At 34.4% G+C, this 25,993-nt stretch overlaps 1 protein-coding gene across 2 annotated transcripts in view; it reads left to right on the plus strand.

Annotated features, from left to right (window-relative positions):
* Positions 1 to 1,165: 1,165 nt before the first annotated feature.
* Positions 1,166 to 25,993, plus strand: part of Dr (muscle segmentation homeobox protein Drop) — a 37,541-nt gene continuing 12,713 nt past the window's right edge. Inside the window, exon 1 of one of the 2 annotated variants that reach the window (XM_074114929.1) lies at positions 1,166 to 1,948. In XM_074114929.1, coding sequence (XP_073971030.1) covers positions 1,369 to 1,948 — 580 coding nt within the window. In that variant the 5' untranslated portion in view covers positions 1,166 to 1,368. The remainder of the gene's footprint in view (positions 1,949 to 25,993) is intronic. The other variant, XM_074114930.1, reaches the window with a different exon arrangement.

Below are 25,993 nucleotides of genomic sequence, written 5' to 3' on the forward strand. Positions count from 1 at the left end.
AGGCGTCATTTCCGTTTGCAATAAAAATTTTTAAAAAGGTCTAGTAAAAGTCATCCAGGATTACTGACGAAAATCAAAGATATCCGGCGCCATATTTCCTAATCCTTAAGTCATAATTTGAGGGACCCAGTATTAACCAAATCGTACTCCAATCAGACGACTGAAACTAAATTGCAGAAATCCGAAGTAAGACATGAAGTGACTTCAAGTGGGATATCTTTTCTGGCATTTAAAATATGTTTATAATCTATGGAATTTGGAATCTTTGAATCTTAAGAATTCTGAACAAGAGGAATAGAATTAGAACTAGCCTGTGTCCATATCCGGTTTTTTCGTAATTTTTAAAAAGAATTAGGAAATTTTTAATAATAAATATTACGTTTCAGGAAGGAAGTAATTAGTGATAATAGTTTTAGTTTATAGCTATACAGGTTAGGCCAAATAATTTTAAAACTTGGCCATATTTATTCTATCCAAGAGACGAATAAAAATGACAAGAAGAAGAAATATATAATGTTGTGAAAGGTTGAGTTCATGTGAACTGGATAGATGTACAGTAATTGGTGTTTGGATTTTTTTTGCTTGTATGCGTGCGTTTGTTAGTTTAATAGGGGCTTAAAGGGGATGAGACTAGTTAAGAAGTATTTGTGTGGCTTATAGGTAGGGTTGGAGAAGGCGGAGGAATGAATAGTGTGGTTACATTCATGTAGTAAGGTTATCAATAAGATAGATAACTGGCTGTCTTCCAGAGGCGCAAGCAGCAGCCTTAGCTCTGGAAGAGTTTATACAGTTGGGTGTGCTGCTGGAACAGTGACAATATTATTAAAATAGTGGCAGCTCGGCTCGGTGAAGAACGGGGCTGGTAGATGAAGAAGAAGTGCCTCATTACAACTAACAAAGCCCCCTAACCAGACGTCAATTTAAACAGCCAACAAAGACATCTCGATAATTAAGGGTGAAAAAGAAGGAAATTTATACAGGAAGAGAAGAGTGGAGAGAGAGTTTAAAAGGAGCAGGGTTGGGGGAAAAACCCAGGGGAAACAGTGCTCCCCCTTCTGGGTCCTGTGAGTGGAAGCAAAAGTGGAGATTTGCTCTCTCAGTAAGGGGCGTGGTTCAAAAATGTTTTACTTCGTACTGTAGTGGGAGACCAGAATAGTTAGTTGATATATAGCGCAAGTGGAGATAGGGGGCGTGGCCAAACTGCCAAGTGGGTGGGGAATGTGCTTTAGCTTTAAGGGGGGGGAGTGGCGGACGGGCAACTCTCGGCGGCGGGGAATGTTCCACAGTGGGACAGTGTGCACGTTTCAGTCCAGTTCGTAGCTTTACAGAGATAGGTAGTGTTGTGATATGAAGAGTTTCAGAGCGTAGATGCTGGCATCCTCTTCACCAAGTATGACAGTGCTAAAGATCACCAGGATGGACGAGCGGAAGAGCCCGGAGAGGAGTTCTCCAAAGACGGGCATCAGTTTTAGTGTAGCCGCACTGTTGGCCGACACGAGGCCGCCTCGGCCGGCCACCAAAAGTCCTACAAGTACAACCACACAGACCACGATCAAGACAACCATATCGCCACCACCGCCACCAATTGTGGACGATCATACGGACGAGGAAGTTGAAGAGGAAATCGAAGAGTCCACGGAGGAAGATGTGGACGTTGAAGAGGAGAAAAGCCCACCGCCGCCAAGTTATAGCCCACAATCAACGGCCGTACATCAACATCAACAATCGCTGATGGCCGCCCGGCTGATGCTTGGACAAAGTCCTCCATCAGCTACTCCTGGCGGTCCGATAAGGCCGACACCGTTTACAGCGTTTGCAGCTGCTGCTGCAGCAGCCGCAGCTTATTCAGCTGCAGGATTGCCACCACACTCTACCCCATGGGGAGTGCACCCGTTTCCCGGAGCGCCCGTGTTCCCCACCTTTCATGGACCGCTATCCTCGTCACCAGGTAATACAAAAAAAAAAAATATATCTTCATAACTATTAACCTGTTCTATAAATTAATTGCTTTATTAATCTTCCAAACCCTGTGATTAAACCTTGCCGACAAGACATAGGCTGAACCGACTGAACATAGTACTTAACGCTCAAAAAAACTCTCTTTGAAAAACCAAGCGTTTTACTTCCATCAAAGAAACTTAATCTCTTATTAATTATTTTTGATTTATTAAAGAAAACTGAATATTCATCCAATAAAAACAATCTTGATAATCATGTCAAAAACACGGTGTTCTAATCGCCCTCATAATTCGACCTAATTAATTTTTTAAAGCCTAAAAACTAAATTCCTTATCTGATGATTTAAAAAAAAAAGGCGTTAAACACTTTTAATGTTAAGCCTCTTCCAAATCGTATTTTTTAAAAATTAATATTTCCTGTTTTAAGTTCTTTTTGTGTCCGATAATCGTTCTACAAAGTAAGTCCCAGCTTGGGAAAAATTGATCCCGAAGGAGTTTGCAATCTTCTAAATTAAGACTATAAATTGTAACTTTGGTACCTAAAGTTAAAACTTAAATTTGGTCTAAAGATAACCAATTAAAACGACATTTAAGTGTACACTATGTTAATGCAAAACAGAAAAGTTTTGTTCCTGTTGTTAGTTGATTCTTGATATAATATCGGAGAGTTGCCGATAATATAAAACTTAATGTACCGCTGCAGTTGCAATCCCTGAACTGCAAAATAAGAAAAATCACACCTTAAATGAACCCAGCTTAAAACGCATGACCAAGGATTTGCTTATGTTGGCAAATTTGTCAAAATTTTCTTTTCCAAAGTACAGCGGCAATTTAGAGCTGACGGAAATGTGAAGAATAATTCGGTCAAAACAAACTGGGGTTATGCCTAAACATTTAGCATAAAGTATTGTTTAGGATTTAGGTGCTCTCTAAAAATTTTGCCGATAATGAACCCGATAATTGTTGCAAATAAATATAATAAAGAGTAATTTCCATTGAATTTAAATGTGAACCAAAAAGAAAAACATTTTCCTTTAAAATTCATGGCTTTTACTGTTATTAATTATTACGTCATAATTCCTAATAGAGCTAAACTAGGGACTTCTTTTACTTAACTCTAGACTTTTAGACTTAGTTTTTTTTGGAACAAGCATTAAATTGTTCACTTATCGATTATCGTAAATGTTTTATAAATTCGTACGGTTTTACGGGTGATAATTTTTTACTATTACCATTCTTAATAATTGATCCCAATTATATCGGCTTTTTATTTTAATAAAATTTAAATTTTGATTAAATTCTTTGCAAACTTAAAACCAAAATTATAAATTTATTTACACACGAGTGCGTTTTTTAATTAGAATATAATTATCAAGTATAAATAGTTATCTTTCAAAGTGTAAACAAATTCAGTGTTGCCAAACTACAAGTTCAACTGTGGTTCAAGTTTGTATCCCTGTTTTTTTATTTTTTTAGAGCTAAGATACCCGCAGAATATAAGGAAAAGAATAATTAAATAACGGCCGGTCTTAATTTTGAACCGGCACTTTAACCCGGTATGCACAAAATATTCGCTAATAAGTCCAAGTTTTTTTTTTTTTTTTTTATACCTAGGCCACCACAAATTTTTATTATTTCCGGTTTAGAAAGAAAAGAAACATTCTACTAAAAATGCTACGCGTATTTCATCCGCACAAATATAATGAAAGTGCCGCGGGCCGATGAAATGATACCCGATTTGCCCCTATGAATTATTATAAATTATCGATACTAGAATTAATTAACAGGTTTTAATTGAGGTAATACCATATAATATACATTTTTAATTAAGACTATTTTTGAATTTTATGAATTATTTTTTTAATTAATCAAAAAACCAATTATGGTCAACAAAAAAAATCAATACCTAAATAATTTTATTTTTAATTAATCAGCTTAAATTAATTATTGCATTGCATTAATTCTTGTTTAGATGATTTATTGCAACAGTTTTTTTTAATTAATTAATTATTATTTTGTTCACATATCCATAATTACAGTTGACCTGTAATTATAGTTGAACTTTAAAAGGGGCTTAGGCCTAAATGAGTTTTAGCACCTTTTCATATTAGAATTTTAATTTAATGTTAAAATCGTGGATTTCTCAAAATTGTTTTTGAATTAATAGAAAGATTTACCCTTAATTAATTAGAAAAATCGGGGAAGGGATAAAATTTCCTCTTCCTCCCACATAAATTTAATTAAATAAAATTTCCGGGCCGTCTCGTAAGCAACTTACGGGGTTATAGGCAGTCAGAAGCGCCAAAAAAGTCATTTTTTCAATTTTTTTGGGGGGGAAAAACGTGTTTACTTTTTTATTCGGGAACTTTTGCGTCATATCAGTCCATGTTTAAAGAACTTAGTGTAAATTTTTCGTTACAAATTAATAATAATTGTACTAATGGCGAATATTTTAATGCAACACGTCAAAAAAATGCAACCCTCTCGTGGACATGATATCTTGAGACTGGGTCATCTGAAATCAAAATTTCGAAAAGATTTCGTTAGTAGATGACTTTATCTCGTACTTGACCGAAGGATTTAGAAAAAAAATTGAATTTTTAATTTTTGGGACAACTTTAAAGTTTGATTCACGATTTTCACTAAAAAAAATTGCCTATTTTATGTTTGTAAAACAAGTTCTATTCATTGAAAAAAAAAAATCCTTCGTCCAAGTACGATTTTAATATGTGTAAAAGAAATACGTAAAATTTCAAAAAGATCGGTGCAGTAGATTTTGAGATATCGTGTCCACCGACTTTGAAAACGTAGTTTTGAGAAAAACGCGTTTAAAGTTTTCAGCGGTTAAAGGTTTGCGAATAAAACCTGGATAATTTTTTTTTTTTCAACTTACACAGTGTCATCGATTCCAGGCCCATAAAATAAGTCCTCCATGTCTTCGAAAATGTCGCAAGTTTTCCGATTTCTGTTGTCTGCGTAGGATTCTTGCCTCCCGCGTAGCAAGTTGAGCTCTGTGCTCAGCGATGGTAATTCGAACGGTCGGGGCTTGTATACACTTTCACTCTTACAATTTTGCACGGATCGACTTGAAATTTTAGGACAACATTCCTGAGATACTATACTTAAATGTAAAAAAAAAAAATCGATTTTTTCAAATTTCTGACTGCCTATAACCCCTTAAAGGTAACCATTCCCTTCAGCATATTCGCAAAAATTATTTTTTTTAGAATAATTAATCAAATATCTACAATATTTAAGACTTGATGACATGGTTCTGTTAAAAAATACTGGATAACATTTATTTATTTATTTTTTTAATTCTAAACGGTTGTAGTTTTTTCATCCATCATCAGTTTTATTTATCCAAAAACTTGTTACGTCATATATTGTATACGTCACAAAAAAAACTAAAATCAAAATTTGGAGGGATGCCTAACCTCTTTCTATCCAGGAACTGTGGCTTTTAATCAGATTTATTTTTTTTCCTTTCTGGGTAAATATTTTTAAAATAATATTTATATATAACTTCCTGTGGGTATGCAATTACTGATTGAATTCAAGTGTCACATCCGGTTTGGCTGTTATAGACCAAAGTGTTACTGTGATGGGTACACGTGATTGATACCCTAAACTTTATATATTTTGAATTCAGTGATTTTTCTGCCGTTTGAGTTTTGTGGTTGACTTGAAAATTGAAAAAAAATTTACACTTATTATAATGCTTGCACTTTTAACAAGAGAAAAATGAAAAAAATAAGAAAAGCTTTGTGTCCTAATTTGAGAAATCATACTTTCTAGGTACAAAATGGAATTTTTTGGTCCATTATGTTGAGTAAAATGTGAAAAATTGAGAGAAATATAAATAAAATAACAGGTTGACCAATTGTGTCAGAAAAACTGAAATATACAAAAAAAAACAAAGACAGTTTTACCAATCATATTATTTAAATATTGAGCTAATGATTTTTTTTTAATTTTCTAATGATGGTTTTGAAAACTATTTTCCCTGCTCAGTGGTTTTCAAAAAGACCTGGTGAAAATTAAATGTCCCTTCTTACGAGTTAATGTTTTTCCGTCTAAGTAACGTTAAGTAACAGTTGATATACCCTTTCCTTTACTACAATTCTCATTTCTTATTAACTTTCAACAATTTGGAAAAATCTTGAAAAGAAATTTTCCCATAAATAAAAATTATCCCAATAAAAGTTTTAGATCCATGTTTACCGAAACGAGATGTATACTAAGTTCAAAGCAAATCGTTGGTGACGTTACAAAATTAAGTAAAATGGTACTTTTCTTGGATAACGAAGTTTTTCATCGCTAAGTTATTAAAGCGAGTCTCAATGGAAGTATTCAAACAAAATATTCAAACTCAAGGGACTTACAAGAAACCAAATGATATTGCTAGTAAAAACGCATTATTGAAAAAGTTGCTTAAACTAGATAGCAGTCAAAAACTATCGTTCTTACTTCTGGTCTAGTGCTTTTCCTTATAACTACGATTTTTAGCCAGTTTTTATACAAATGGTAAAGCTATAAAAATTCATTGGATGGTTACTTTAGAGGTACCTAATTCTAAAATTACTATCTCAAAAAAGGTTTTTTGGTTCCTCCAAGTTACTTGTGCCCACAGAATCTTATTTTCAAATTCCTGAGGATGGCTAACAGTTAAATCCATATCTCTTTTCAAGGTCTCTAGGATCTATTCTACTAGATTTTTGTGGCTATATAATCTCATCTGGCAGCAGGAAGCCAAATATCTCTGGCTACTTCGCGATGTTAAAACGTCATCCTGCAGTAATTGCAGTAATGGAAATTTCAGTGAAAAATTGCCATGTTTGACTCCAAAATTAAAGCATTAGGTCATTCAGTTTGTGATCTAGTCTGCCCTTGATCGCAAAAAAATCGCTTGAAATTTGGTCTTTGTACAGGGTATTTTTTTATAAAAAATAGTACTTGTTTAAAATATTTCCTAACATTTTCTCAAATATTTCAGAGAGATCAAAAGTGAATGTTTAAAGTGCAATTTGTAATCTTTGACTTCCTTATTTTAAGACAGTCTACTTTAAAAATTGACTAATTGTTCCATCTAAAAGGAGTTTTCAATGAATTAATCAACTTAATAAACTAGCAACTGTTGTATGCTTGTGAAAACGTTTTCTTGCAAAAACAAACGTAATTTTTCATACTGAGATAAAAGGAATCCTGAGCAAATGATATACCGTTAGAAAGCCCGCATTAGACAAGGAAACCTAATGAGTTTTCTTCAAAAAATTTCGATTACTTTTATTTTTCCCAGTATCCAAGAGGGAAGATTGAGGCTGTTTGGAAGAATAACTTATGCTTCGAAATGGTATCAATTTTTAGAAAATTTATCTGTCTTTCTAACCGTATCGTCAGAATCGAATTCGGACTAAAACTTTCTGAGTAATAACATTTTTATTGGAAAAAAGTAATGATTTTAGAAAAAAAAATTAAAGTGACGTCACTCAAGAACAGAGGAAAATATGAAGTTGGCCAATACGTCATTGAACTCAACTTTAGAAGTACTACACACAGTAGGCCTATGGACAATACTTACTGGTTCGCCCTATAGATGCTTAAAACAAGGACAGTGGTCCTATTCAATTGATATCTGGTATAAACCAGGCTAATCAGGTTTTCTAAAAAATAATGGCCCTTATTGGTAGAAAATTGTATACAATTAAGATATGTCCGGTTGGAAGATGGATAAGTTACAGCTTATATCCGGATTCTGGTTTCTGGGTTTTGTTTTCAAGCTTACGTGTTCTCATATACAGGGTGACCAGAGTTATATGCTCCACCCACTTTTTTTTTTAACGGCGGGAAATTTCGAAAAAATAAAAAACACGTATTTAATCATTTTTAGTCTAGTTTATTTTCAGTGATTGACCCATTTTTTTAAACCCTTGTATCTCGAGATACAGCATCCAACTTTTGTTTTTCAAATAGAACGTTATATTTTTTGTTCCATATTTTTGTAGTATTTGAGCTCCTAAAAACAACAAAAAAAATTTTTTTGAAATCGGTTAGGTTTTTTCAAAAGTTATGGTAATTTAAAATATATAAAACAAATTTCAGTTTACTGTCAAAATTACGTAATTTTTTTAAAAATAATCTGTCCAAACTGGGTATAATCAACGGATAGGCAGGCCAAAACACTGGACTCCCACGCTTTGCTTGTAGCAGCACTTATGGTGGCGAAGTCAAGATCTAGGCAGGCTAGAGTTATTCGACGTTTCAGATCATCGACTGAAGCTAAGGGATTAACGTTACTGTACACTCTATTTTTTAGATATCTCCACAAAAAAAAAAACAGTCCTTTGGGGTTAGGTCCAGAGATCGAGGTGGCCATTGGATGGGACAATGAGTCCCTAAGCACTTTTCATGAAAATATCTGTCCAGGTAACCTCGAACCACTCTCGCATAATGTGCCGGACAACCATCTTGTTGAAAATACATGTTTAGCTGACGTTGTAGCGGAACATCTTCAAGCAGAACTGGCAAAATGTCTCTTAAAAAAAGTTAGATACCTTGCACCAGTTAAGTTCTCTCTGTAGAAGTATGGGTCCGATTAGTTGATTTCCTAAAACTCCACACCAAACGTTTGTAGAAAAAAACAACCTGAACGTCGAATGACTCCTAGCCTGTCTAGATCTTGACTTCGCCACCATAATTGCTGCTATGAGCAAAGCGTGGGAGTCTAGAGTTTTGGCCTATCCGTTTGATTATACCCAGTTTGAACAGATTCTTTAAAAAAAAATTACGTAATTTTGACAATGAAGTGAAATTTGTTTTTCATATTTTAAATTACCATAACTTTTGAAAAACCTAACCGATTTCAAAAAAATGTTTTTTGTTTTTTTTAGGAGCTCAAATACTATAAAAATATGCAAAAAAAAATATAACGTTCCATTTGAAAAACAAAAGTTGGATGCTGTATCTCGAGCTACAAGGGTTTAAAAAAATGGGTCAATCACTGAAAATAAACTAGACTAAAAATGATTTAATACGTGTTTTTTATTTTTTCGAAATTTCCCGCCGTTAAAAAAAAAAGTGGATGGAGCATATAACTCTGGTCATCCTGTAGAGAAGAATATTACAAAATATACATATATGTATCTGGTGACTCGGGTAACCTCAACTCGTGTATTTCCGGCGGACATTCACTAACGAAAATTCGTAACAATCGTAGTACTAATTGTGGAGAATTGAGAACGAATTAGAGAAGAGAAATCTCACGCAGCAAAGCAAGAGAAATCCGAAGAATTAATAGGCTCCTCTCTCACAAAGAGACTTACTCCCACTCTCCTAGAAGTAGATAGGAGCCAAACTAATATTTCATTGTCAGTCTAGAAAGTCGGTAGAGAGCTAATACACTTTAAGACATCATTAACTAACTCATTTAGCACTATTAACTCCCCGAAACTCACAAGAGCGTGGTGTAAAGGGGAGTTGAGAGCGCTCCCACTTCTGCCTTGAAGAAGACGGGAGAGGATCTTATTCAGCGCCTCCCCCTATTTCTTGTTCTTAACTCATCTTGTACGATCTATTTTTAGAAAGAAAAAAACACCCGAAAAAGAGAGATATATAACCACCTAAACTTCTCTATAAGTTCCTCTCGCTTCACTCACACTTCCCTGAGTAAGTTTGTCTGTTCTGTCCATGTGTGAGTCTGTGCGACAACTACACACAAACGCACCTCGCAACTATAAACGGACCGTATTAAAAACATTATGTTTAAAGGATGTACAGGTAGTAACTAAAAAGTTAAGGGCAAAAATGTAAACAGTCTTCCCTGTAGGTAAATTGAGTTAATTGTCTACCTATTATCCTATTTCTTGCTTTCATTTATCTTTTTTAGCTCTTTACTGTTCATTATTTTATTTACTTAAATATAAATAGCCTCCCCTCCAAAAAAAAAAACACTTCTAACCATACATTAGGAAGCTCTACACATATACATATATTAGTCCGGAAGAACGCGATGTATTTTTTTTTGACCAGAATTAATTTTTGACGAAATTATCAGCAATTAAAACAAAAAATTATGACGTCATTTCCTTCATTTTCAGAAATTTAAAAAAAAAAACTCATTTAAATCTCTTTTAAATTAAAACCAAAGTTTAAACATTTTCATTGGTTGTCACAATTATATAACGGAAATAATTTTTTCAAAGTAGCTTGTTTTTTTTTGTTTTTTTTCTGAGCTAATATCAGCATATTACGCTTATTTTATTGGAGGATTTTTGTTTTGTTTTTTTTAGCGTAAAATACGCTCAACAAAATTTTTTTTTTTGCTCACCTTATTCACAGACACATATAAAAACTGCTAATTTTTATTGGTGCAAAAAAATTTTATTCCAGCAATCATAATTTAAACCAAATTATTAGTAAAACTGAAAACCATTTTACGAGGGTCGTTTGAAAAGTCCGTGCAAAGTCAGAGAGATAGCACCACTGGCGCGTATCGAGGTTATGTTTAGTTAGTAGCATCTCTTGGAAGAACACACACCAAGTTTCAGCCAGATCGGTCTATTTCTTTGTGTTTGGCATTCGTTTGAAACGAGGAAGTCGAGTGATTTTCAAAAAAAAATGGACGAAAAAGAATTTCGTGTGTTGATTAAACACTACTTTATGAAAGGCAAAACGCTTCAGGAGACTAAAGAGAAGCTTGATAAACATTTATGGTGACTATGCCACCTTCGATTAGAACAGTTTATAAGTGGTTTCAAAATTTTCGGAGTGGCCATATGGGCACAAGTGACGCTGAACGTTCTGGACGCCCTGTTGAGGTTACTACTCCAGAAATCATTGATAAAATCCATGATATGGATGGAGAAGAGTGAAGGTGCGTGAGATTGCTAGTGCTGTGGGCATCTCGAATGAACGGGTACATAATATTTTGCATCAACATTTGGACATGACGAAGCTATCCGCAAGATGGGTGCCGCGATTGCTCACGCTTGACCAAAAACGAAATCGTGTGAAGTGTTGCAAGGACGGTTTGCAGCTGTTCCAGAAGAATCCGCAGGACTTTAAGCGTCGTTTCGTCACTGTGGATGAAACATGGATACATCACTACACTCCTGCGACCAAAGAACAATCTAAACAATGGGTTACAAAGGGGGAATCTGCGCCAAAAAAGGTGAAGACCGTTCCTTCGGCCGGAAAGATTATGGCGACTGTCTTTTGGGATTCGCAAGGAATAATCCTCATCGACTATCTGGAAAAGGGTAAAACTATTACTGGTGCATATTATTCATCGTTATTGGACCGTTTGAAAACCGAGCTGCAACAAAAACGCCCACGATTGGCCCACAAAAAAGTCCTTTTCCATCACGACAACGCACCAGCTCACACCTCAGCAGTTGTGGTCGCAAAAATTAATGGAAATAGGGTTCCAACTCGTTTCACATCCCCCCTATTCTCAAGACTTGGCTCCCTCGGACTACTATTTGTTCCCCAATATGAAGAAATGGCTGGCGGGAAAAAGACTTTATTCAAATGGGGAGGTGATTGCAGAAACGAATGGCTATTTTTCAGACTTGGACAAATCCTATTATTCGGAAGGGATCAACAAACTAGAGCAGCGTTGGACGAAGTGTATAAGCCTAAAAGGAGACTATGTTGAAAAATAAAAAAGGTTTACCCCAAAAAATTAAGTAGTTTTTATTTTTACGGACTTTTCAAACGACCCTCGTATACCTTCAAACAAACCCTAAAAAATCATATACGCGTTCTTAATATTATCTTCTTAGATTGCTCGATTATACTTTTTAGACGCTGTTAGATAATATTTTGGTATACCTAATTATTTATTCGTATCCTTAGATAATGTTCTAATTTCATCGACTAATGTTCAAAGTAAAGTTAAGAAGATACTAAGCAAAGATAATTAAATATTGACATGTTAAAAAGGTTACCAAAATTCTATTCCTTATTTTGTTAGTCTCTTCCACTCAGGTAGACCTAAGTAGGTAATATGTTTCTAAGTATTAGGTCTGTACCTTTTTTTTTCTCTCTCTTTGTATTTAGGGCTTAGGTATTTTGTCTAATAATAAGAAATAGTTTGACAGTTTAAAAAGTCATTGTAAGAATGTGTAAAAGTATTTTTTTGTTCGGACAAATTGTTACTGGTTATAACTCCTATTGGAATGGTTAAATCATACTCTAGTACTGTAAAGACATTACCAAATGATTACAGATTCAAATTGCATTAGCAATACGGCATTAATTATGCTGTGAATTCTTAAGAAGTATATTTGGAATTATTTTAAAGAGAAATCTTAAATCTAATATTGGTTGAAATCGATTTGTACCAAAGTGTAGCTCCGCAAGTGCTCTGAATGTCTTCGACTCTTCCGTCTTAGCATGAATGTTTATTGCATACCTGACAGATTTTGGGGCTTTAATTTTTCATTAGGAATGGATTAATCACTTTTGTTGGTGCAGAGATTTTGAGATCGCTTAGGTTATCGTCCCACTAGTCAACTTTAGATTAGGTAGGAAGTGAAGTCCGTGGCCGGTAAAGTAAAGAGAAGCCGAAATCTCTTCAAATTGATGAAAGTCTTAAGCAAAGATTTAATCTACCTCTGATGGTGCAATTGAAAGACCGAAGTCGGTTAAGGGTACAAGGAAACATGCGTGCTAACGACGGATAAAAGCAGAAGATTTGTTATGCGTAATAGTTTTTCTGTAAAAGTCTTCTTTTTTTTTTCTAAGACGATGGGGCTGAAGTCATTTCTTAGTCATTAAAGTCCTTTATTTAGGGTTCTATCTTTTAAGTTGTAAGTCTTTAACGATGAATAGTTCGGGGTAGCGGGTACAAGAAAGAGTTATTTTGCGGAGTGTTGTTGGAAATCTCTGGAGGATGGACTTCCTTTTGATGGAGTGGTAAAAACTTTCACTTCTAACCACTCCTCAGGGTGTAAGATTGGCGAGGACTGTTTAACAATGGTACCATCTGTTAGCTGTTCAGTTATTACCAATGTAACTTGGACAATTCCAGAATTGGAACTGAAGCGGAGGACTACTATTTCGAGACTAGATGATGTCCCTTGGGAAGTGGACCCTCGTTATCCAAACGAGATTTAGACTATTCCCTCTGTTGTGTTTCGGATGAGCTAATCTGCGGCATAAGAAGTTTGCATTTGTGTGCAGATAGTCAGGCTAGAAGGTACAACTTTTGGGGCTTTCTTGTTCATTAATTCTAAATTAATTCATAAGATTTCTAAATTTAAGTAAAAACTCCCAAATTTGAAGAGAATCACTTATGAGGAAATGGCTTTTCCACTGAAAGAGAAAAAGATTTGTGAGTTCGCACTAGTTTTCATTATTACGTATTATTATTATTTTCTAAATTTAAGGCCGCATCAACATCTGAGTTCACTGGTGCCCAGAGCTTTTTTTTTTTTGCAGGGCACTTCCGGTCCTTCAGACAGTGTTTTCTCTCTTAAGAAGTTGTAAGAAGCTCCTAGGAAAAATAAAAATCTAAGTTTCAGCAGCTGGATACAATGATCACCACGTAAAACACTGAACCAATCCCAATCAATTATTATTTATTGTTTTAAAACTGTTAAATTTTAAATAGAAATGCGTAATTAAGAATTTGGAGAATTATTATAAGAGTAAGATGTGAAAATAAACGGAAAAAAACAAAAATTTAAAAGACCGCGAAAACAGTAACGGTCGTCACTAATTATAAAACAATAATACAAATGGATTGGGGACTTCGAAAGACGGGGAGATAAATCACATTTACTGAACTTGCCAGATATAATTATCTGTCTAAAGCTGATATATGTATATATATATCAGCTTTTTTATTTGGCTTCTTTCTTGCTTATCGTCTTATCTGTCCATTTCTTTCTTTTTATTAAATCAACTCTTATTTATAGTGTTTTTATTGAATACAGAATCCCATGTTACATTAATAAAAAAACTAGCCATTGATCTTTTATTCTATTTTATGGTTACTATTGAATAAAAAGACATGCTTTGCTTTATATTACCAGCTTAGGTATACTGATCTTCTATTCAAGAGAATAAGAATAAATTAAGTATTGGAAAAAAATAAGATAACATAGATTTATCTTTAAAAAATAAACATAATAAAGTTTTTTTAAAATAATATTCAACTTAGTTAATTTGCAAACAGTTTTTTATAAGATTGTTAGATAGTTTTGTAAATTGTAAGACTTACGTCATTTAATATGAATACAAATAGGTTAATTTGTGTAGTTTAATATTAATTTAATATACGAGGAGCTGATAATTTTGGGTACATTTTTTTAGTTAGCCATCATTATTGTGGGGGAGCTATGCTTGTTTTAAAGTTAACTATCTTTTAACCGGAACCAAAGAAGTAATAACGGAGACAAAAGTGACGTAAATTGGTTATAAATTTCCGTTTATTTGGAAATAAAAATCACAGGATTAATTTTTTCAAAGCTGGATTTTTAAATCTTTTTTTTCTAGTACAAAAAGTTTGAAATTAGGGTTTTTATTAACCAGAAATTTGGGTAAAACCTATGAGTAAAAAAATCCGGTGTAAACACTTCCTATTTTATATCAATTAATGTATTTAAATTTTATTCTACCTCTTCCGCTATTTTGGCGCGCAATGTACGTCTTTTGATAATTTTCTCCTGCACTGAAAATAACTTGCATCGCACGTCTACTAAATTTTCTGAGATACTGTACCTACTACTTAAAGTAATCGTCTATTTTTTTTCAGGCGGGGCTTAACGTCCAACTACCATTTACTAGGTGTCGTGGACGGAGGCGACTAGCAAACTTACTTACGAGGGTCGTTTGAAAAGTCCGTGCAAAAATAAAAACTACTTAATTTTGTTGGGGTAAACCTTTTTTATTTTTCAACATAGTCTCCTTTTAGGCTTCGTCCAACGCTGCTCTAGTTTGTTGATCCCTTCCGAATAATAGGATTTGTCCAAGTCTGAAAAATAGCCATTCGTTTCTGCAATCACCTCCTCGTTTGAATAAAATCTTTTTTCCCGCCAGCCATTTCTTCATATTGGGGAACAAATAGTAGTCCGAGGGAGCCAAGTCTGGAGAATAGGGGGGGATGTGAAACGAGTTGGAACCCTATTTCCATTAATTTTGCGACCACAACTGCTGAGGTGTGAGCTGGTGCGTTGTCGTGATGGAAAAGGACTTTTTTTGTGGGCCAATCGTGGGCGTTTTTCTTGCAGCTCGGTTTTCAAACGGTCCAATAACGATGAATAATATGCACCTGTAATAGTTTTACCCTTTTCCAGATAGTCGATGAGGATTATTCTTTGCGAATTCCAAAAGACAGTCGCCATAATCTTTCCGGCCGAAGGAACGGTCTTCGCCTTTTTTTGGCGCAGATTCCCCCTTGGTAACCCATTGTTTAGATTGTTCTTTGGTCTCAGGAGTGTAGTGATGTATCCATGTTTCATCCACAGTGACGAAACGACGCTTAAAGTCCTGCGGATTCTTCTGGAACAGCTGCAAACCGTCCTTGCAACACTTCACACGATTTCGTTTTTGGTCAAGCGTGAGCAATCGCGGCACCCATCTTGCGGATAGCTTTGTCATGTCCAAATGTTGATGCAAAATATTATGTACCCGTTCATTCGAGAAGCCCACAGCACTAGCAATCTCACGCACCTTCACTGTTTTGTCATCCATCACCATATCATGGATTTTATCAATGATTTCTGGAGTAGTAACCTGAACAGGGCGTCCAGAACGTTCAGCGTCACTTGTGCCCTTATGGCCACTCCGAAAATTTTGAAACCACTTATAAACTGTTCTAATCGAAGGTGCAGAGTCACCATAATGTTTATCAAGCATCTCTTTAGTCTCCTGAGGCGTTTTGCCTTTCATAATGTAGTGTTTAATCAACACACGAAATTCTTTTTCGTCCATTTTTTGAAAATCACTCGACTTCCTCGATTCAAACGAATGCCAAACACAAAGAAATAGACCGATCTGGCTGAAACTTGGTGTGTGTTCTTCCAAGAGATGCTACTAACTAAACATAACCTCGATACGCGCCAGTAGTGCTATCTCTCTGACTTTGCACGGACTTTTCAAACTACCCTCGTACTATTTCTCATTTAACCATTAAATAAAATCCAAGGCCAAGACCGGGAATAGAACCCAGTACCGCAATGCACATTAGCTTCGCAGGTTACTGTACTACTTGCTACATTTTTATTATTTTTCGTGTTGGTAATACTATAATCTTAACTCTTAACTAAACACCGTTATTCAAATGTGAAATTAAGTGCAATTACACAGAACACTACCTTTTTTATTCAGTCGTACATATTAAATTTATAACGCGGTATAATAAATTAAAACCTGGTCCAGTACATATAATAGTTTCATTGTTATTTTTAGTAAGTTTTATCCTTATTCAGATCCCTAAAATGGGATAATGATAGTGAAGGTAGTGATATTATTCGACCACTCTCAAAAAGAAAGCGAGGATGGAGAAGACTGGGTAGTGAATCTAGCGATATTGTTTGTTCATTTCGGGGGGGGGGGAATCTAGAATTCCAGACGAAGAAGATGGAACTGTTTGGGTGTGGAAAAATGGACCAAATAATAATAAAGTATGGCATTTCTCGAGAATTTCCGGTATAAAAAAAATCAACCTCACATACATGGGGGCTAACTCCTTTCCCATTCGATGTACAGCGTCGGTGACCCCCATAAAGCACATCTACATAAAATAACGAATCGAATGACATCTCATTCATGAAAATCGGTTCACGCGTTTAGGCGCTACGCAGTTTACAAAAAAGGTAACAAGAAGAAAAAGAACAATTTCTTAAAATGCCGTTTTTGCTCATTTTCAGCAACTTTTTTCTCAAAATCCATTAGATCTAGGTTATTGCGAAAAATTACAGTTACAAAGAAGGATTTGCCCTATAATTTAAAGAAAATTTGGGAATTTTATCTTTTATAGAAAAAGAGAAAAAAATTGTCAAAGTTGGGTGTTTTTCAACGTTACGCTTTTTCGTGCACTTCTTGACGATCAACTCTTATACAACTGTCCTACCGGACATTTTTAATTCTATATTGAAAGCATATTTTGCTTTATTTTTTTTCCCAGTGGGATGGGCACACATTTTTGCTGATTAATTAATAGCGCAAGAGGTTAATTACTTAAAATTTGAAGTAAGTACAAAACTGTAAATGTTCACCGGTGAAATTAGAAAAATTACTGTTACAGAGAAGAAAGAATAATGCAAATTTCAGTCGTTATTATTATTTTTTTTCATGTCAAGCTTTTGACCGAGTGACTACGTCATCTTCAGGGCTTAAACTTATTAAAAAACTGTAATTTGTGTTACATTATTAATAAGTATAAACCCTGAATAAGACCTAGAGTCCCTTAGGTTGGAAGCTTGACTAATTAATACATAAAAAATAATGACTAAATTTGGGTCTTTCTCCCTTTTTGGTTTTCATGAACCAGTGACGAAAAAAAAGATAAACGAGGTGTGGCTATTAAATAACGAGACTGGAGCTGCTACAGAAGAACTATGTATGCGCCAAATCCTAAAGACCGACAGCTGTGTGCAGCGTAAAGCCTTCTCTTTCGATTGCAACGGCGTCTCACCGTGTTTGTAGAGAAATCTGTCTGACCGGAACCGTCGTTTGTGTAAGTTGGTGTTAGTTTCGTTTTGCCGCAAAACATGATACTACCACATTTAGTAGAGCAACGAATTGTCGTGAAAATTTCACATCAAAACTTGGTAAAACCGCTACTGAAACTTATCTTTTCATTAAAAGAAGTTTATGGCGATGGATGTTAATCACGTGCGCAAGTTTTTGAGTGGTTCAAGCGTTTCCAAGATGGCCGAAAAGATGACGTCGGAGATGATGGCCGCCCGGGTGCAGAAAAAAAGAGTCGTACTTCCGGTATTCTAGCTCGGAAACTTTGGTTTGAAAGTTCACATAATCAAATATTTTATGGAATTTAGAACCGTACAATATCTAAAATGTCCACCTTTTTTTTTGTAGGAGAGCTTCATCGTTTCCTAGCACCACCGCAGAAATACAGTTTGACGGTAAAAAAAAACTAATTTTACCCAACACTTTATTGTCTTACAAGGTAAGACAAAGTAAAAAACAAAAAGAAACCACCTTCAGTAAAAGAAAAAAAAGCGTAGTCGATTTACAGACTAATTGATAACAAAATTAATCGAACCTTGTTTATGCGCTTAATAAGTGTGTGCTACTTAATTAATAAAAGGAGCTTGATTAATAGAATGACAGAGAGATAGAGAGAGGAGACTGGAGAATAGCTAGGAGAGGGAGGATAAAACAAAGAGAGAGAGAGCGTTACAAAACACTCCAATTATATAACCTGCTGCTACTGGTAACAGCTTATTGCAACCTTAATCTGAAATAAACGGTTTTTATTTGGGGGGGGCTTTTATTTTTTTAATTCGTGTTTTTAACGAGGAATTCGTGGGTGATCTTGAAGCACTCTTTAATTTTGTTTTCTTTTTGCTGAATTCGTATTAAAGGAATTTAAAAAAAATATATACGAGGGTCGTTTGAGAAGTCCGTGCAAAAATAAAAACTTCATAATTTTTTGGGGTAAACCTTTTTTATTTTTCAACATAGTCTCCTTTTAGGCTTATACACTTCGTCCAACGCTGCTCTAGTTTGTTCATCCCTTCCGAATAAGAGGATTTGTCCAAGTCTGAAAAATAGCCATTCGTTTCTGCAATCACCTCCTCGTTTGAATAAAATCTTTTTCCCGCCAGCCATTTCTTCATATTGGGAAACCGAGTAGTCCGAGGGAGCCAAGTCTGGAGAATAGGGGGGATGTGAAACGAGTTGGAACCCTATTTCCATTAATTTTGCGACCACAACTGCTGAGGTGTGAGCTGGTGCGTTGTAGTGATGGAAAAGGACTTTTTTGTGGGCCAATCGTGGGCGTTTTTCTTGCAGCTCGGTTTTCAAACGGTCCAATAACGATGAATAATATGCACCTGTAATAGTTTTACCCTTTTCCAGATAGTCGATGAGGATTATTCCTTGCGAATCCCAAAAGACAGTCGCCATAATCTTTTCGGCCGAAGGAACGGTCTTCGCCTTTTTTGGCGCAGATTCCCCCTTGGTAACCCATTGTTTAGATTGTTCTTTGGTCTTAGGAGTGTAGTGATGTATTCATGTTTCATCCAAAGTGACGAAACGACGCTTAAAGTCCTGCGGATTCTTCTGGAACAGCTGCAAACCGTCCTTGCAAGACTCAATTTTTTGAAAATCACTCGACTTCCTCGATTCAAACGAATGCCAAACACAAAGAAATAGACCGATCTGGCTGAAACTTGGTGTGTGTTCTTCCAAGAGATGCTACTAACTAAACATAACCTCGATACGCGCCATTGGTGCTATCTCTCTGACTTTGCACGGACTTTTCAAACGACCCTCGTACATTCCTTCATAAATCTGGTTCTTTAAAGGTCGTTCGTAGATATTCATTAGTGTTCAAGATTTTTAGTTTAACCGTGTCAACAGAAAACAACAAGAGGTACAAAAAAAAATAGAGCTCAACTTAGATTAGCTGAGTGGTTAGAGAATACTGGATTCCTGATGCGGAGATTGCAGGTTCGAATCCAGCTGTAGACTCTTAGATTTTTTTTTTTTCTTACTAGGAGCTTATTACAGCTCACTGTCCTGGTGATGGACAGTGTGTTGTCTGTAAAGAGAGAGAGAGAGAGAGAGCACTGCCCGGAGGCTGGCAGTGCTCTGAAAAAATGCTTAGGGCGCCCAGTAACCTCAGATTGTTGATGCGACTTAAATATATACAGTTATGTGGCAGGAGGTTTCCAAATTTTTTTTGGTAATTAAACGCAACTCTCCCAAAATTACCAAATAATTATTAAACCTTCTTGTTTGTAACAGATGTAAAATTATTTTTTTAGCCATTTTGTGTGTGGTTGAGAACATCTAAAGCTCTTAACATTTGATTTTTCTTTAAAAAAAAAATCTCTCGGAAAATGACTTATTTCCCGATATTAAGAAAAATACTAGCTTTACTGCCTTGGCAATATTTTTAGTAGAAAGGGGATGAAAAAATACATAAAAATGACCTATCGCGTGCTCTTCTTTCTCTTTGATAGCAAGTTAAAAAATTGAAATATGATTATTAAATATCCAGATCTTCGAAATAGCCTAGCACCTTTAATTTTAAAGATATCGAATTGCGGTTTCCGGTTTCTTTCATAACTTTTTTATACTCTTTAAAAGTATTTATATGAAAATGGGGGTCAACTGCGAACCCTTAATTTTGGACGCGCGTCAGCCGCGTATGCGGGCAGGAATCTAAAATCAAGTCCCTGAATTCTGAAACTAGAGGTGACGGGCAACAAAATTTTTCCTCTACCATTTTTTTTTGCTCAGATTAACCGTTTTTAAGCATGAAATGTATTTTAGCCGTCTTAACACCCTGAATATAGTCTCGGAACTGGTCAACGGAAATGGAATTTCAGCAGCTACTTTTTTGCGAGTAATTTTTTGGAAGGGGCGATTAATTTGATAGATTTAATTTATCAAAGAATTTTGGTTCCAAAAATAAAAAGTTAAGAAATATAAAAGAACCTATACAGTGGCGTAGCATGATTAGAAAGACTTTAAAAAATATGGAAACTGTCCATGCCAAACAAGATACCCAAATAGGAGGGGGGTAAATAGGGTTAAATAGTCGTTTCCGTTTTGAATTATTGCCGAAATTTTGTGACATAATATGTTAAAAATAATTAATCTAAATACGTAATATATAACTATGTCACTTATGTTACTTATACAACTTTTTATAATGTCTTTAATGTTATTATACAGGGTGTTCAGCATAAGACTACGGTAACTTCGGGAGGCGTTTCTGGGCATCATTTGCAACAAAAAATTCCATATAAACTATGGCTCGATTCGGCTCGGTTTTGTAGATATTTTTAATTTTATGTTTTTTCAAGGTATTACTACTTTTTAGCAAAAAGTTGTCTATATTTCTCAAACTATTAAAGCTACAGCTATTTCAATAAGCTCATTAGAAAGAAGGTTAAATTTCCTTTTAAATAAGCTAATTTGTATTCCAAAATAATAATATTAAGTATTTTACTTTGTGGCCCCAAACATAAGAAATAGCAAGTTTCTAATTTTTTCCAAAAACTTTGACTTCATTTTTCTCAAAAACATTTCATATGAAAAAACCGTGCACTATTCAGGAAAAACATCTACATACAATCACCTTTCGAAAGGTATACAATACATTGGGGTTATGTTAAAAATTGATGCAGAAATCTGTGATTAATTGCAAAAAAAGTAGGCCTCAAAACGGCGTCGGCATTATTATGAAAGGAATTCACCTACCATAAGAATATAACTGATCAGAATCATCAAATCCAGTACGATTTTTTGCAAACGTGTAATTTAATAATTAATTAATTTAAGAACTATATTCAAAAATACTAAAAAGTGGGTAGTACCTTGAAAAAAACATAAAATTAAAAATATCTATAAAACGGTGCCGAATCAAGCCATAGTGTATATGGAATTTTTTGTTGCAAATGATGCCTAGAATCGCCTCCCGAAGTTACCGTAGTCTTAGGCTGAACACCCTGTATATTACATATTATTTAACAAAGCAAATACATTTATTATTGTACGTAATAAGATATATACTACCGCTTAAAACTCATTATTTATTTGCCATTAAGGGCTAAAGCCTTCTACAAACGGAGACATTTATGGAATATATTTACAAGAGTGATACAGTTAATACAAATTAAATAAACATAATCGAAAAAAAAGATCTGTGATTACAAAAATAGAGGCTGTGAATTATTAATTAAAATATTTTTTTCCTGCTTTAAATAATAAACATATAATAAAATAAATAAAATAAATAAATAAATAAAATAATAAACATAAAATAATTAAAGCCCAATTAAATTCTCAATTTAATTGAACTAAAATACGGTAAATAAATAAACAAAAAACAGACAAACATAATTATCTAGTTAATAAATCATTTTTAATAAGTAAAAAAAAAAACAGAATATGTGCCAAAGTCTTAGAATATTCCCCCCCCCCCCCCAGTAATGTAATAATACATAAATCAATTTATTTATGTATTCATTTTATTTGTATCTTATTTCTCATTTAATTTGTATTTTTATATTTCAAATAACTACTTTTTTTAAATAATAATTTTATATCTCTTGTTAATTAAAGAAACCAGAAGTTTACATATTTTTTCCCCCCCTTTTACCGCCGTCAATTCTAAATTGGAGCTAATTAAGCAGAAATGTTTTATTATAATTAATTCAATATAATTATCGTATTTATCCCCACCATAGCTCCAATACTCTGGATGTGAATAAAAAAATTAAAAGAAAAGGAATTAGCAAAAAGTTTACTGTTAATTAAATGATTAATAACAGTAATAATTAAAATAAACAAATGGAACTTTAAAGTTTATTTAAAAATTTAATTATTTTTTTGGTTAGAATTAATTATTTATTTCATTTTTTTTGAAACCAAAAAATAAATTAATTGTTTAAATTATTTTGTCATTAGAATCAAATAATTTTTCTCGAAAGAGAACTACGAAAGCACATCCGGTCCGCCATTTTTTAATTTGGGGATATTTTTGGGAACAGATTTAATACGTAATAATTTCTGATACCCTGATCAAAATTGGAATATTTTATTTTATTTAAGAATTTAATTTCTATTTATTAATTAATCGGAAAATGTTTCAAAAATTTCAGTGCTACAAGTTTCGAGAAAATAATTGAAAAATCGATCATGATATTTCCTGTTACGTAATTTGGTCCAGATGCTTATATTATCAATTACCATGGTGACACCATGAAATTACAAAATATTAATTTTTTTTTTTTCACAACTCAGAATATCTCAAAAATGCAAGTACAGTGGAGTCTCGGTCATCCGTCCCCCTTTTTTTTTTTTTCCGTCTATTCCAATTAACTGTCACTGTCCTCATTTTTTCCTTTGTCTTTTAGGTACATACTCGTGTCCATCATTCGACAGTTTGTGGGTTCCCCCCCCCCAAAAAAAAAGATCAACTACAAACAAAACCGCCCACAAAACCGATTAGATGTCGCAGACATTGTATTCATTAATTTTAATACACAATAGAATGAATTGAATAATGAAAGATAACTGATCTTTAAGGCTTAAGCGTATAAACGTATAAAATATGTACGAGGGTCCTATGAAAAGTCCGTGCAAAAATAAAAACTACTTAATTTATTGGGGTAAACCTTTTTTATTTTTCAACATAGTCTCCTTTTAGGCTTATACACTTCGTCAAACGCTGCTCTAGTTTGTTGATCCCTTCCGAATAATAGGATTTGTCCAAGTCTGAAAGATAGCCATTCGTTTTTGCAATCACCTCCTCGTTTGAATAAAATCTATTTCCCGCCAGCCTTTTCTTCATATTGGGGAACAAATAGTAGTCCGAGGGAGCCAAGTCTGGAGAATAGGGGGGATGTGAAACGAGTTGGAACCCTATTTCCATTAATTTTGCGACCACAACTGCTGAGGTGTGAGCTGGTGCGTTGTCGTGATGGAAAAGGACTTTTTTTTGGGCCAATCGTGGGCGTTTTTCTTGCAGCTCGGTTTTCAAACGGTCCAATAACGATGAATAATATGCACCTGTAATAGTTTTACCCTTTTCCAGATAGTCGATGAGGATTATTCCTTGCGAATCCCAAAAGACGGCATAATTTTTCCGGCCGAAGGAACGGTCTTCGCCTTTTAGATTGTTCTTTGGTCTCAGGAGTGTAGTGATGTATCCATGTTTCATCCACAGTGACGAAACGACGCTTAAAGTCCTGCGGATTCTTCTGGAACAGCTGCAAACCGTCCTTGCAACACTTCACACGATTTCGTTTTTGGTCAAGCGTGAGGAATCGCGGCACCCATCTTGTGGATAGCTTTGTCATGTTCAAATGTTGATGCAAAATATTATGTACCCGTTCATTCGAGATGCCCACAGCACTAGCAATCTCACGCACCTTCACTCTTCTGTCATCCATCACCATATCATGGATTTTATCAATGATTTCTGGAGTAGTAACCTCAACAGGGCGTCCAGAACGTTCAGCGTCACTTGTGCCCATATGGCCACTCCGAAAATTTTGAAACCACTTATAAACTGTTCTAATCGAAGGTGCAGAGTCACCATAATGTTTATCAAGCTTTTCTTTAGTCTCCTCAGGCGTTTTGCCTTTCATAAAGTAGTGTTTAATCAACACACGAAATTCTTTTTCGTCCATTTTTTGAAAATCACTCGACTTCCTCGATTCAAACGAATGCCAAACACAAAGAAATAGACCGATCTGGCTGAAACTTGGTGTGTGTTCTTCCAAGAGATGCTACTAACTAAACATAACCTCGATACGTGCTATCTCTCTGACTTTGCACGGACTTTTCAAACGACCCTCGTACAAAGTTTTATACACGTTAAACAAAAGAATCTGGAAATTTTCCTGTTTTTCTCCATTATCCGTCTATTCGACTATCCGTCACGTGTCCGGTCCCGGTCATGACGGATAACCGAGACTCCATTGCAGAATAATTTGTGCGGTGCAATATCTCGAAAAGAAAAAAATATAAATTAAAAAATAAATAAATGTTCAAATATTATTATTTTATCAAATTGTTTAATATTTTTTAATTTTGATAGAAAAATAAATATTTAATAATAATTATGATAATGGTACAGAAATGTTAAAAATAAATGAATTCTAATGCGTAAGAGATGCAAATCAAAATTATTAACCCGATATAAAACCCAAATGATATCATTATTAACCTTTCTTTTTAACCTTATTTAATGACCTCTTTTTTTAATGACCTCAACCTAAACAATGAAAATGAAATAATAATAATAATATTAATGAATAATAAATAGTTTATCAAATTATAATTATCTTTTATAAAATTATTTATCTAAAAACGACGAAATGGTATTTTTTTTTTTAAATATTTTTTAATGATTTAGCAGACTGTTTGGCTCTGCTAATGACGTCAACTATTTTATGATTATCTTTCACTTGAATTTAAAAGTGGAATTTAATATGGAAAATATATACACATATTATTTTGTACAATTCATCCAATTAGATTCAATAATTTTTATCTAAATAATGATAAGAAAGACATTACATTATTAGACCACGAAAAAAAAATTAAAAAATCTTAAATTTTTGCTTAAAGGATCGGATTGGATTAGACCTTTAAAAAGGATCCCGGTGCCCTGTGCACAGTAGCCAGATGTGGCTTATTGGGTAGTTAGATCTGTTAGGCGGAGCCTTTGGTTTCTTTTTACAAGATTCCTCTCGGTTTACCTATCAGTTTCTGGCTTCCAAATGCCGTACATGGTAAACCAGCGATCTTAACAGAATCAGAAACGATATAAGGCCATGGACCTTTCTTCTTCTACTGTTATAGTTTATCACAGCCTTCATGAGATCATAAATTGTTTAAATAGATTCAAATTCTTGCTTTGAACCCAAACTACGTACACATAATAGTCGTAAAGGGGACAGACACGAAGTTATAACCGAAAGAAGTTAAAAAAAAAATAGCCTTAAAGGAACACGACGCAAAACAGTGGCTAAGCATAAAAAGCATAATACAGCATTATGTCAGCATGGGCCACTCAATATAGCCTGAGCTTTGACCTAGTTCCTGTCCTCCTGAATGGCCATGTTCAGCCTTTCAGCTCTAAAAGCTTCAAGGAGCTTCAAGGATGTCTCGACTACTCCAAAACAGCTTCCACTATTAGACTTCGCTGGTAGTTCCCGAGAGTGTATAGAATCATGCTGGACATCCCAACAAATAGCCCAGTAATTTAGGTGATTTTTACACACCTTAGACTAGAAACGTAAACTAACATCCCTAAAATCAAGGAAATGGAAGTTCTAAAATTGGAAATAAAATAGGTAGCTCGAAAATAATAATTA

The sequence above is a fragment of the Rhodnius prolixus genome, unplaced genomic scaffold (assembly GCF_049639745.1).
Source record: "Rhodnius prolixus isolate KJV_2025 unplaced genomic scaffold, Rpr scaffold_7, whole genome shotgun sequence".
Classification (NCBI taxonomy): Eukaryota; Metazoa; Arthropoda; class Insecta; order Hemiptera; family Reduviidae; genus Rhodnius; species Rhodnius prolixus.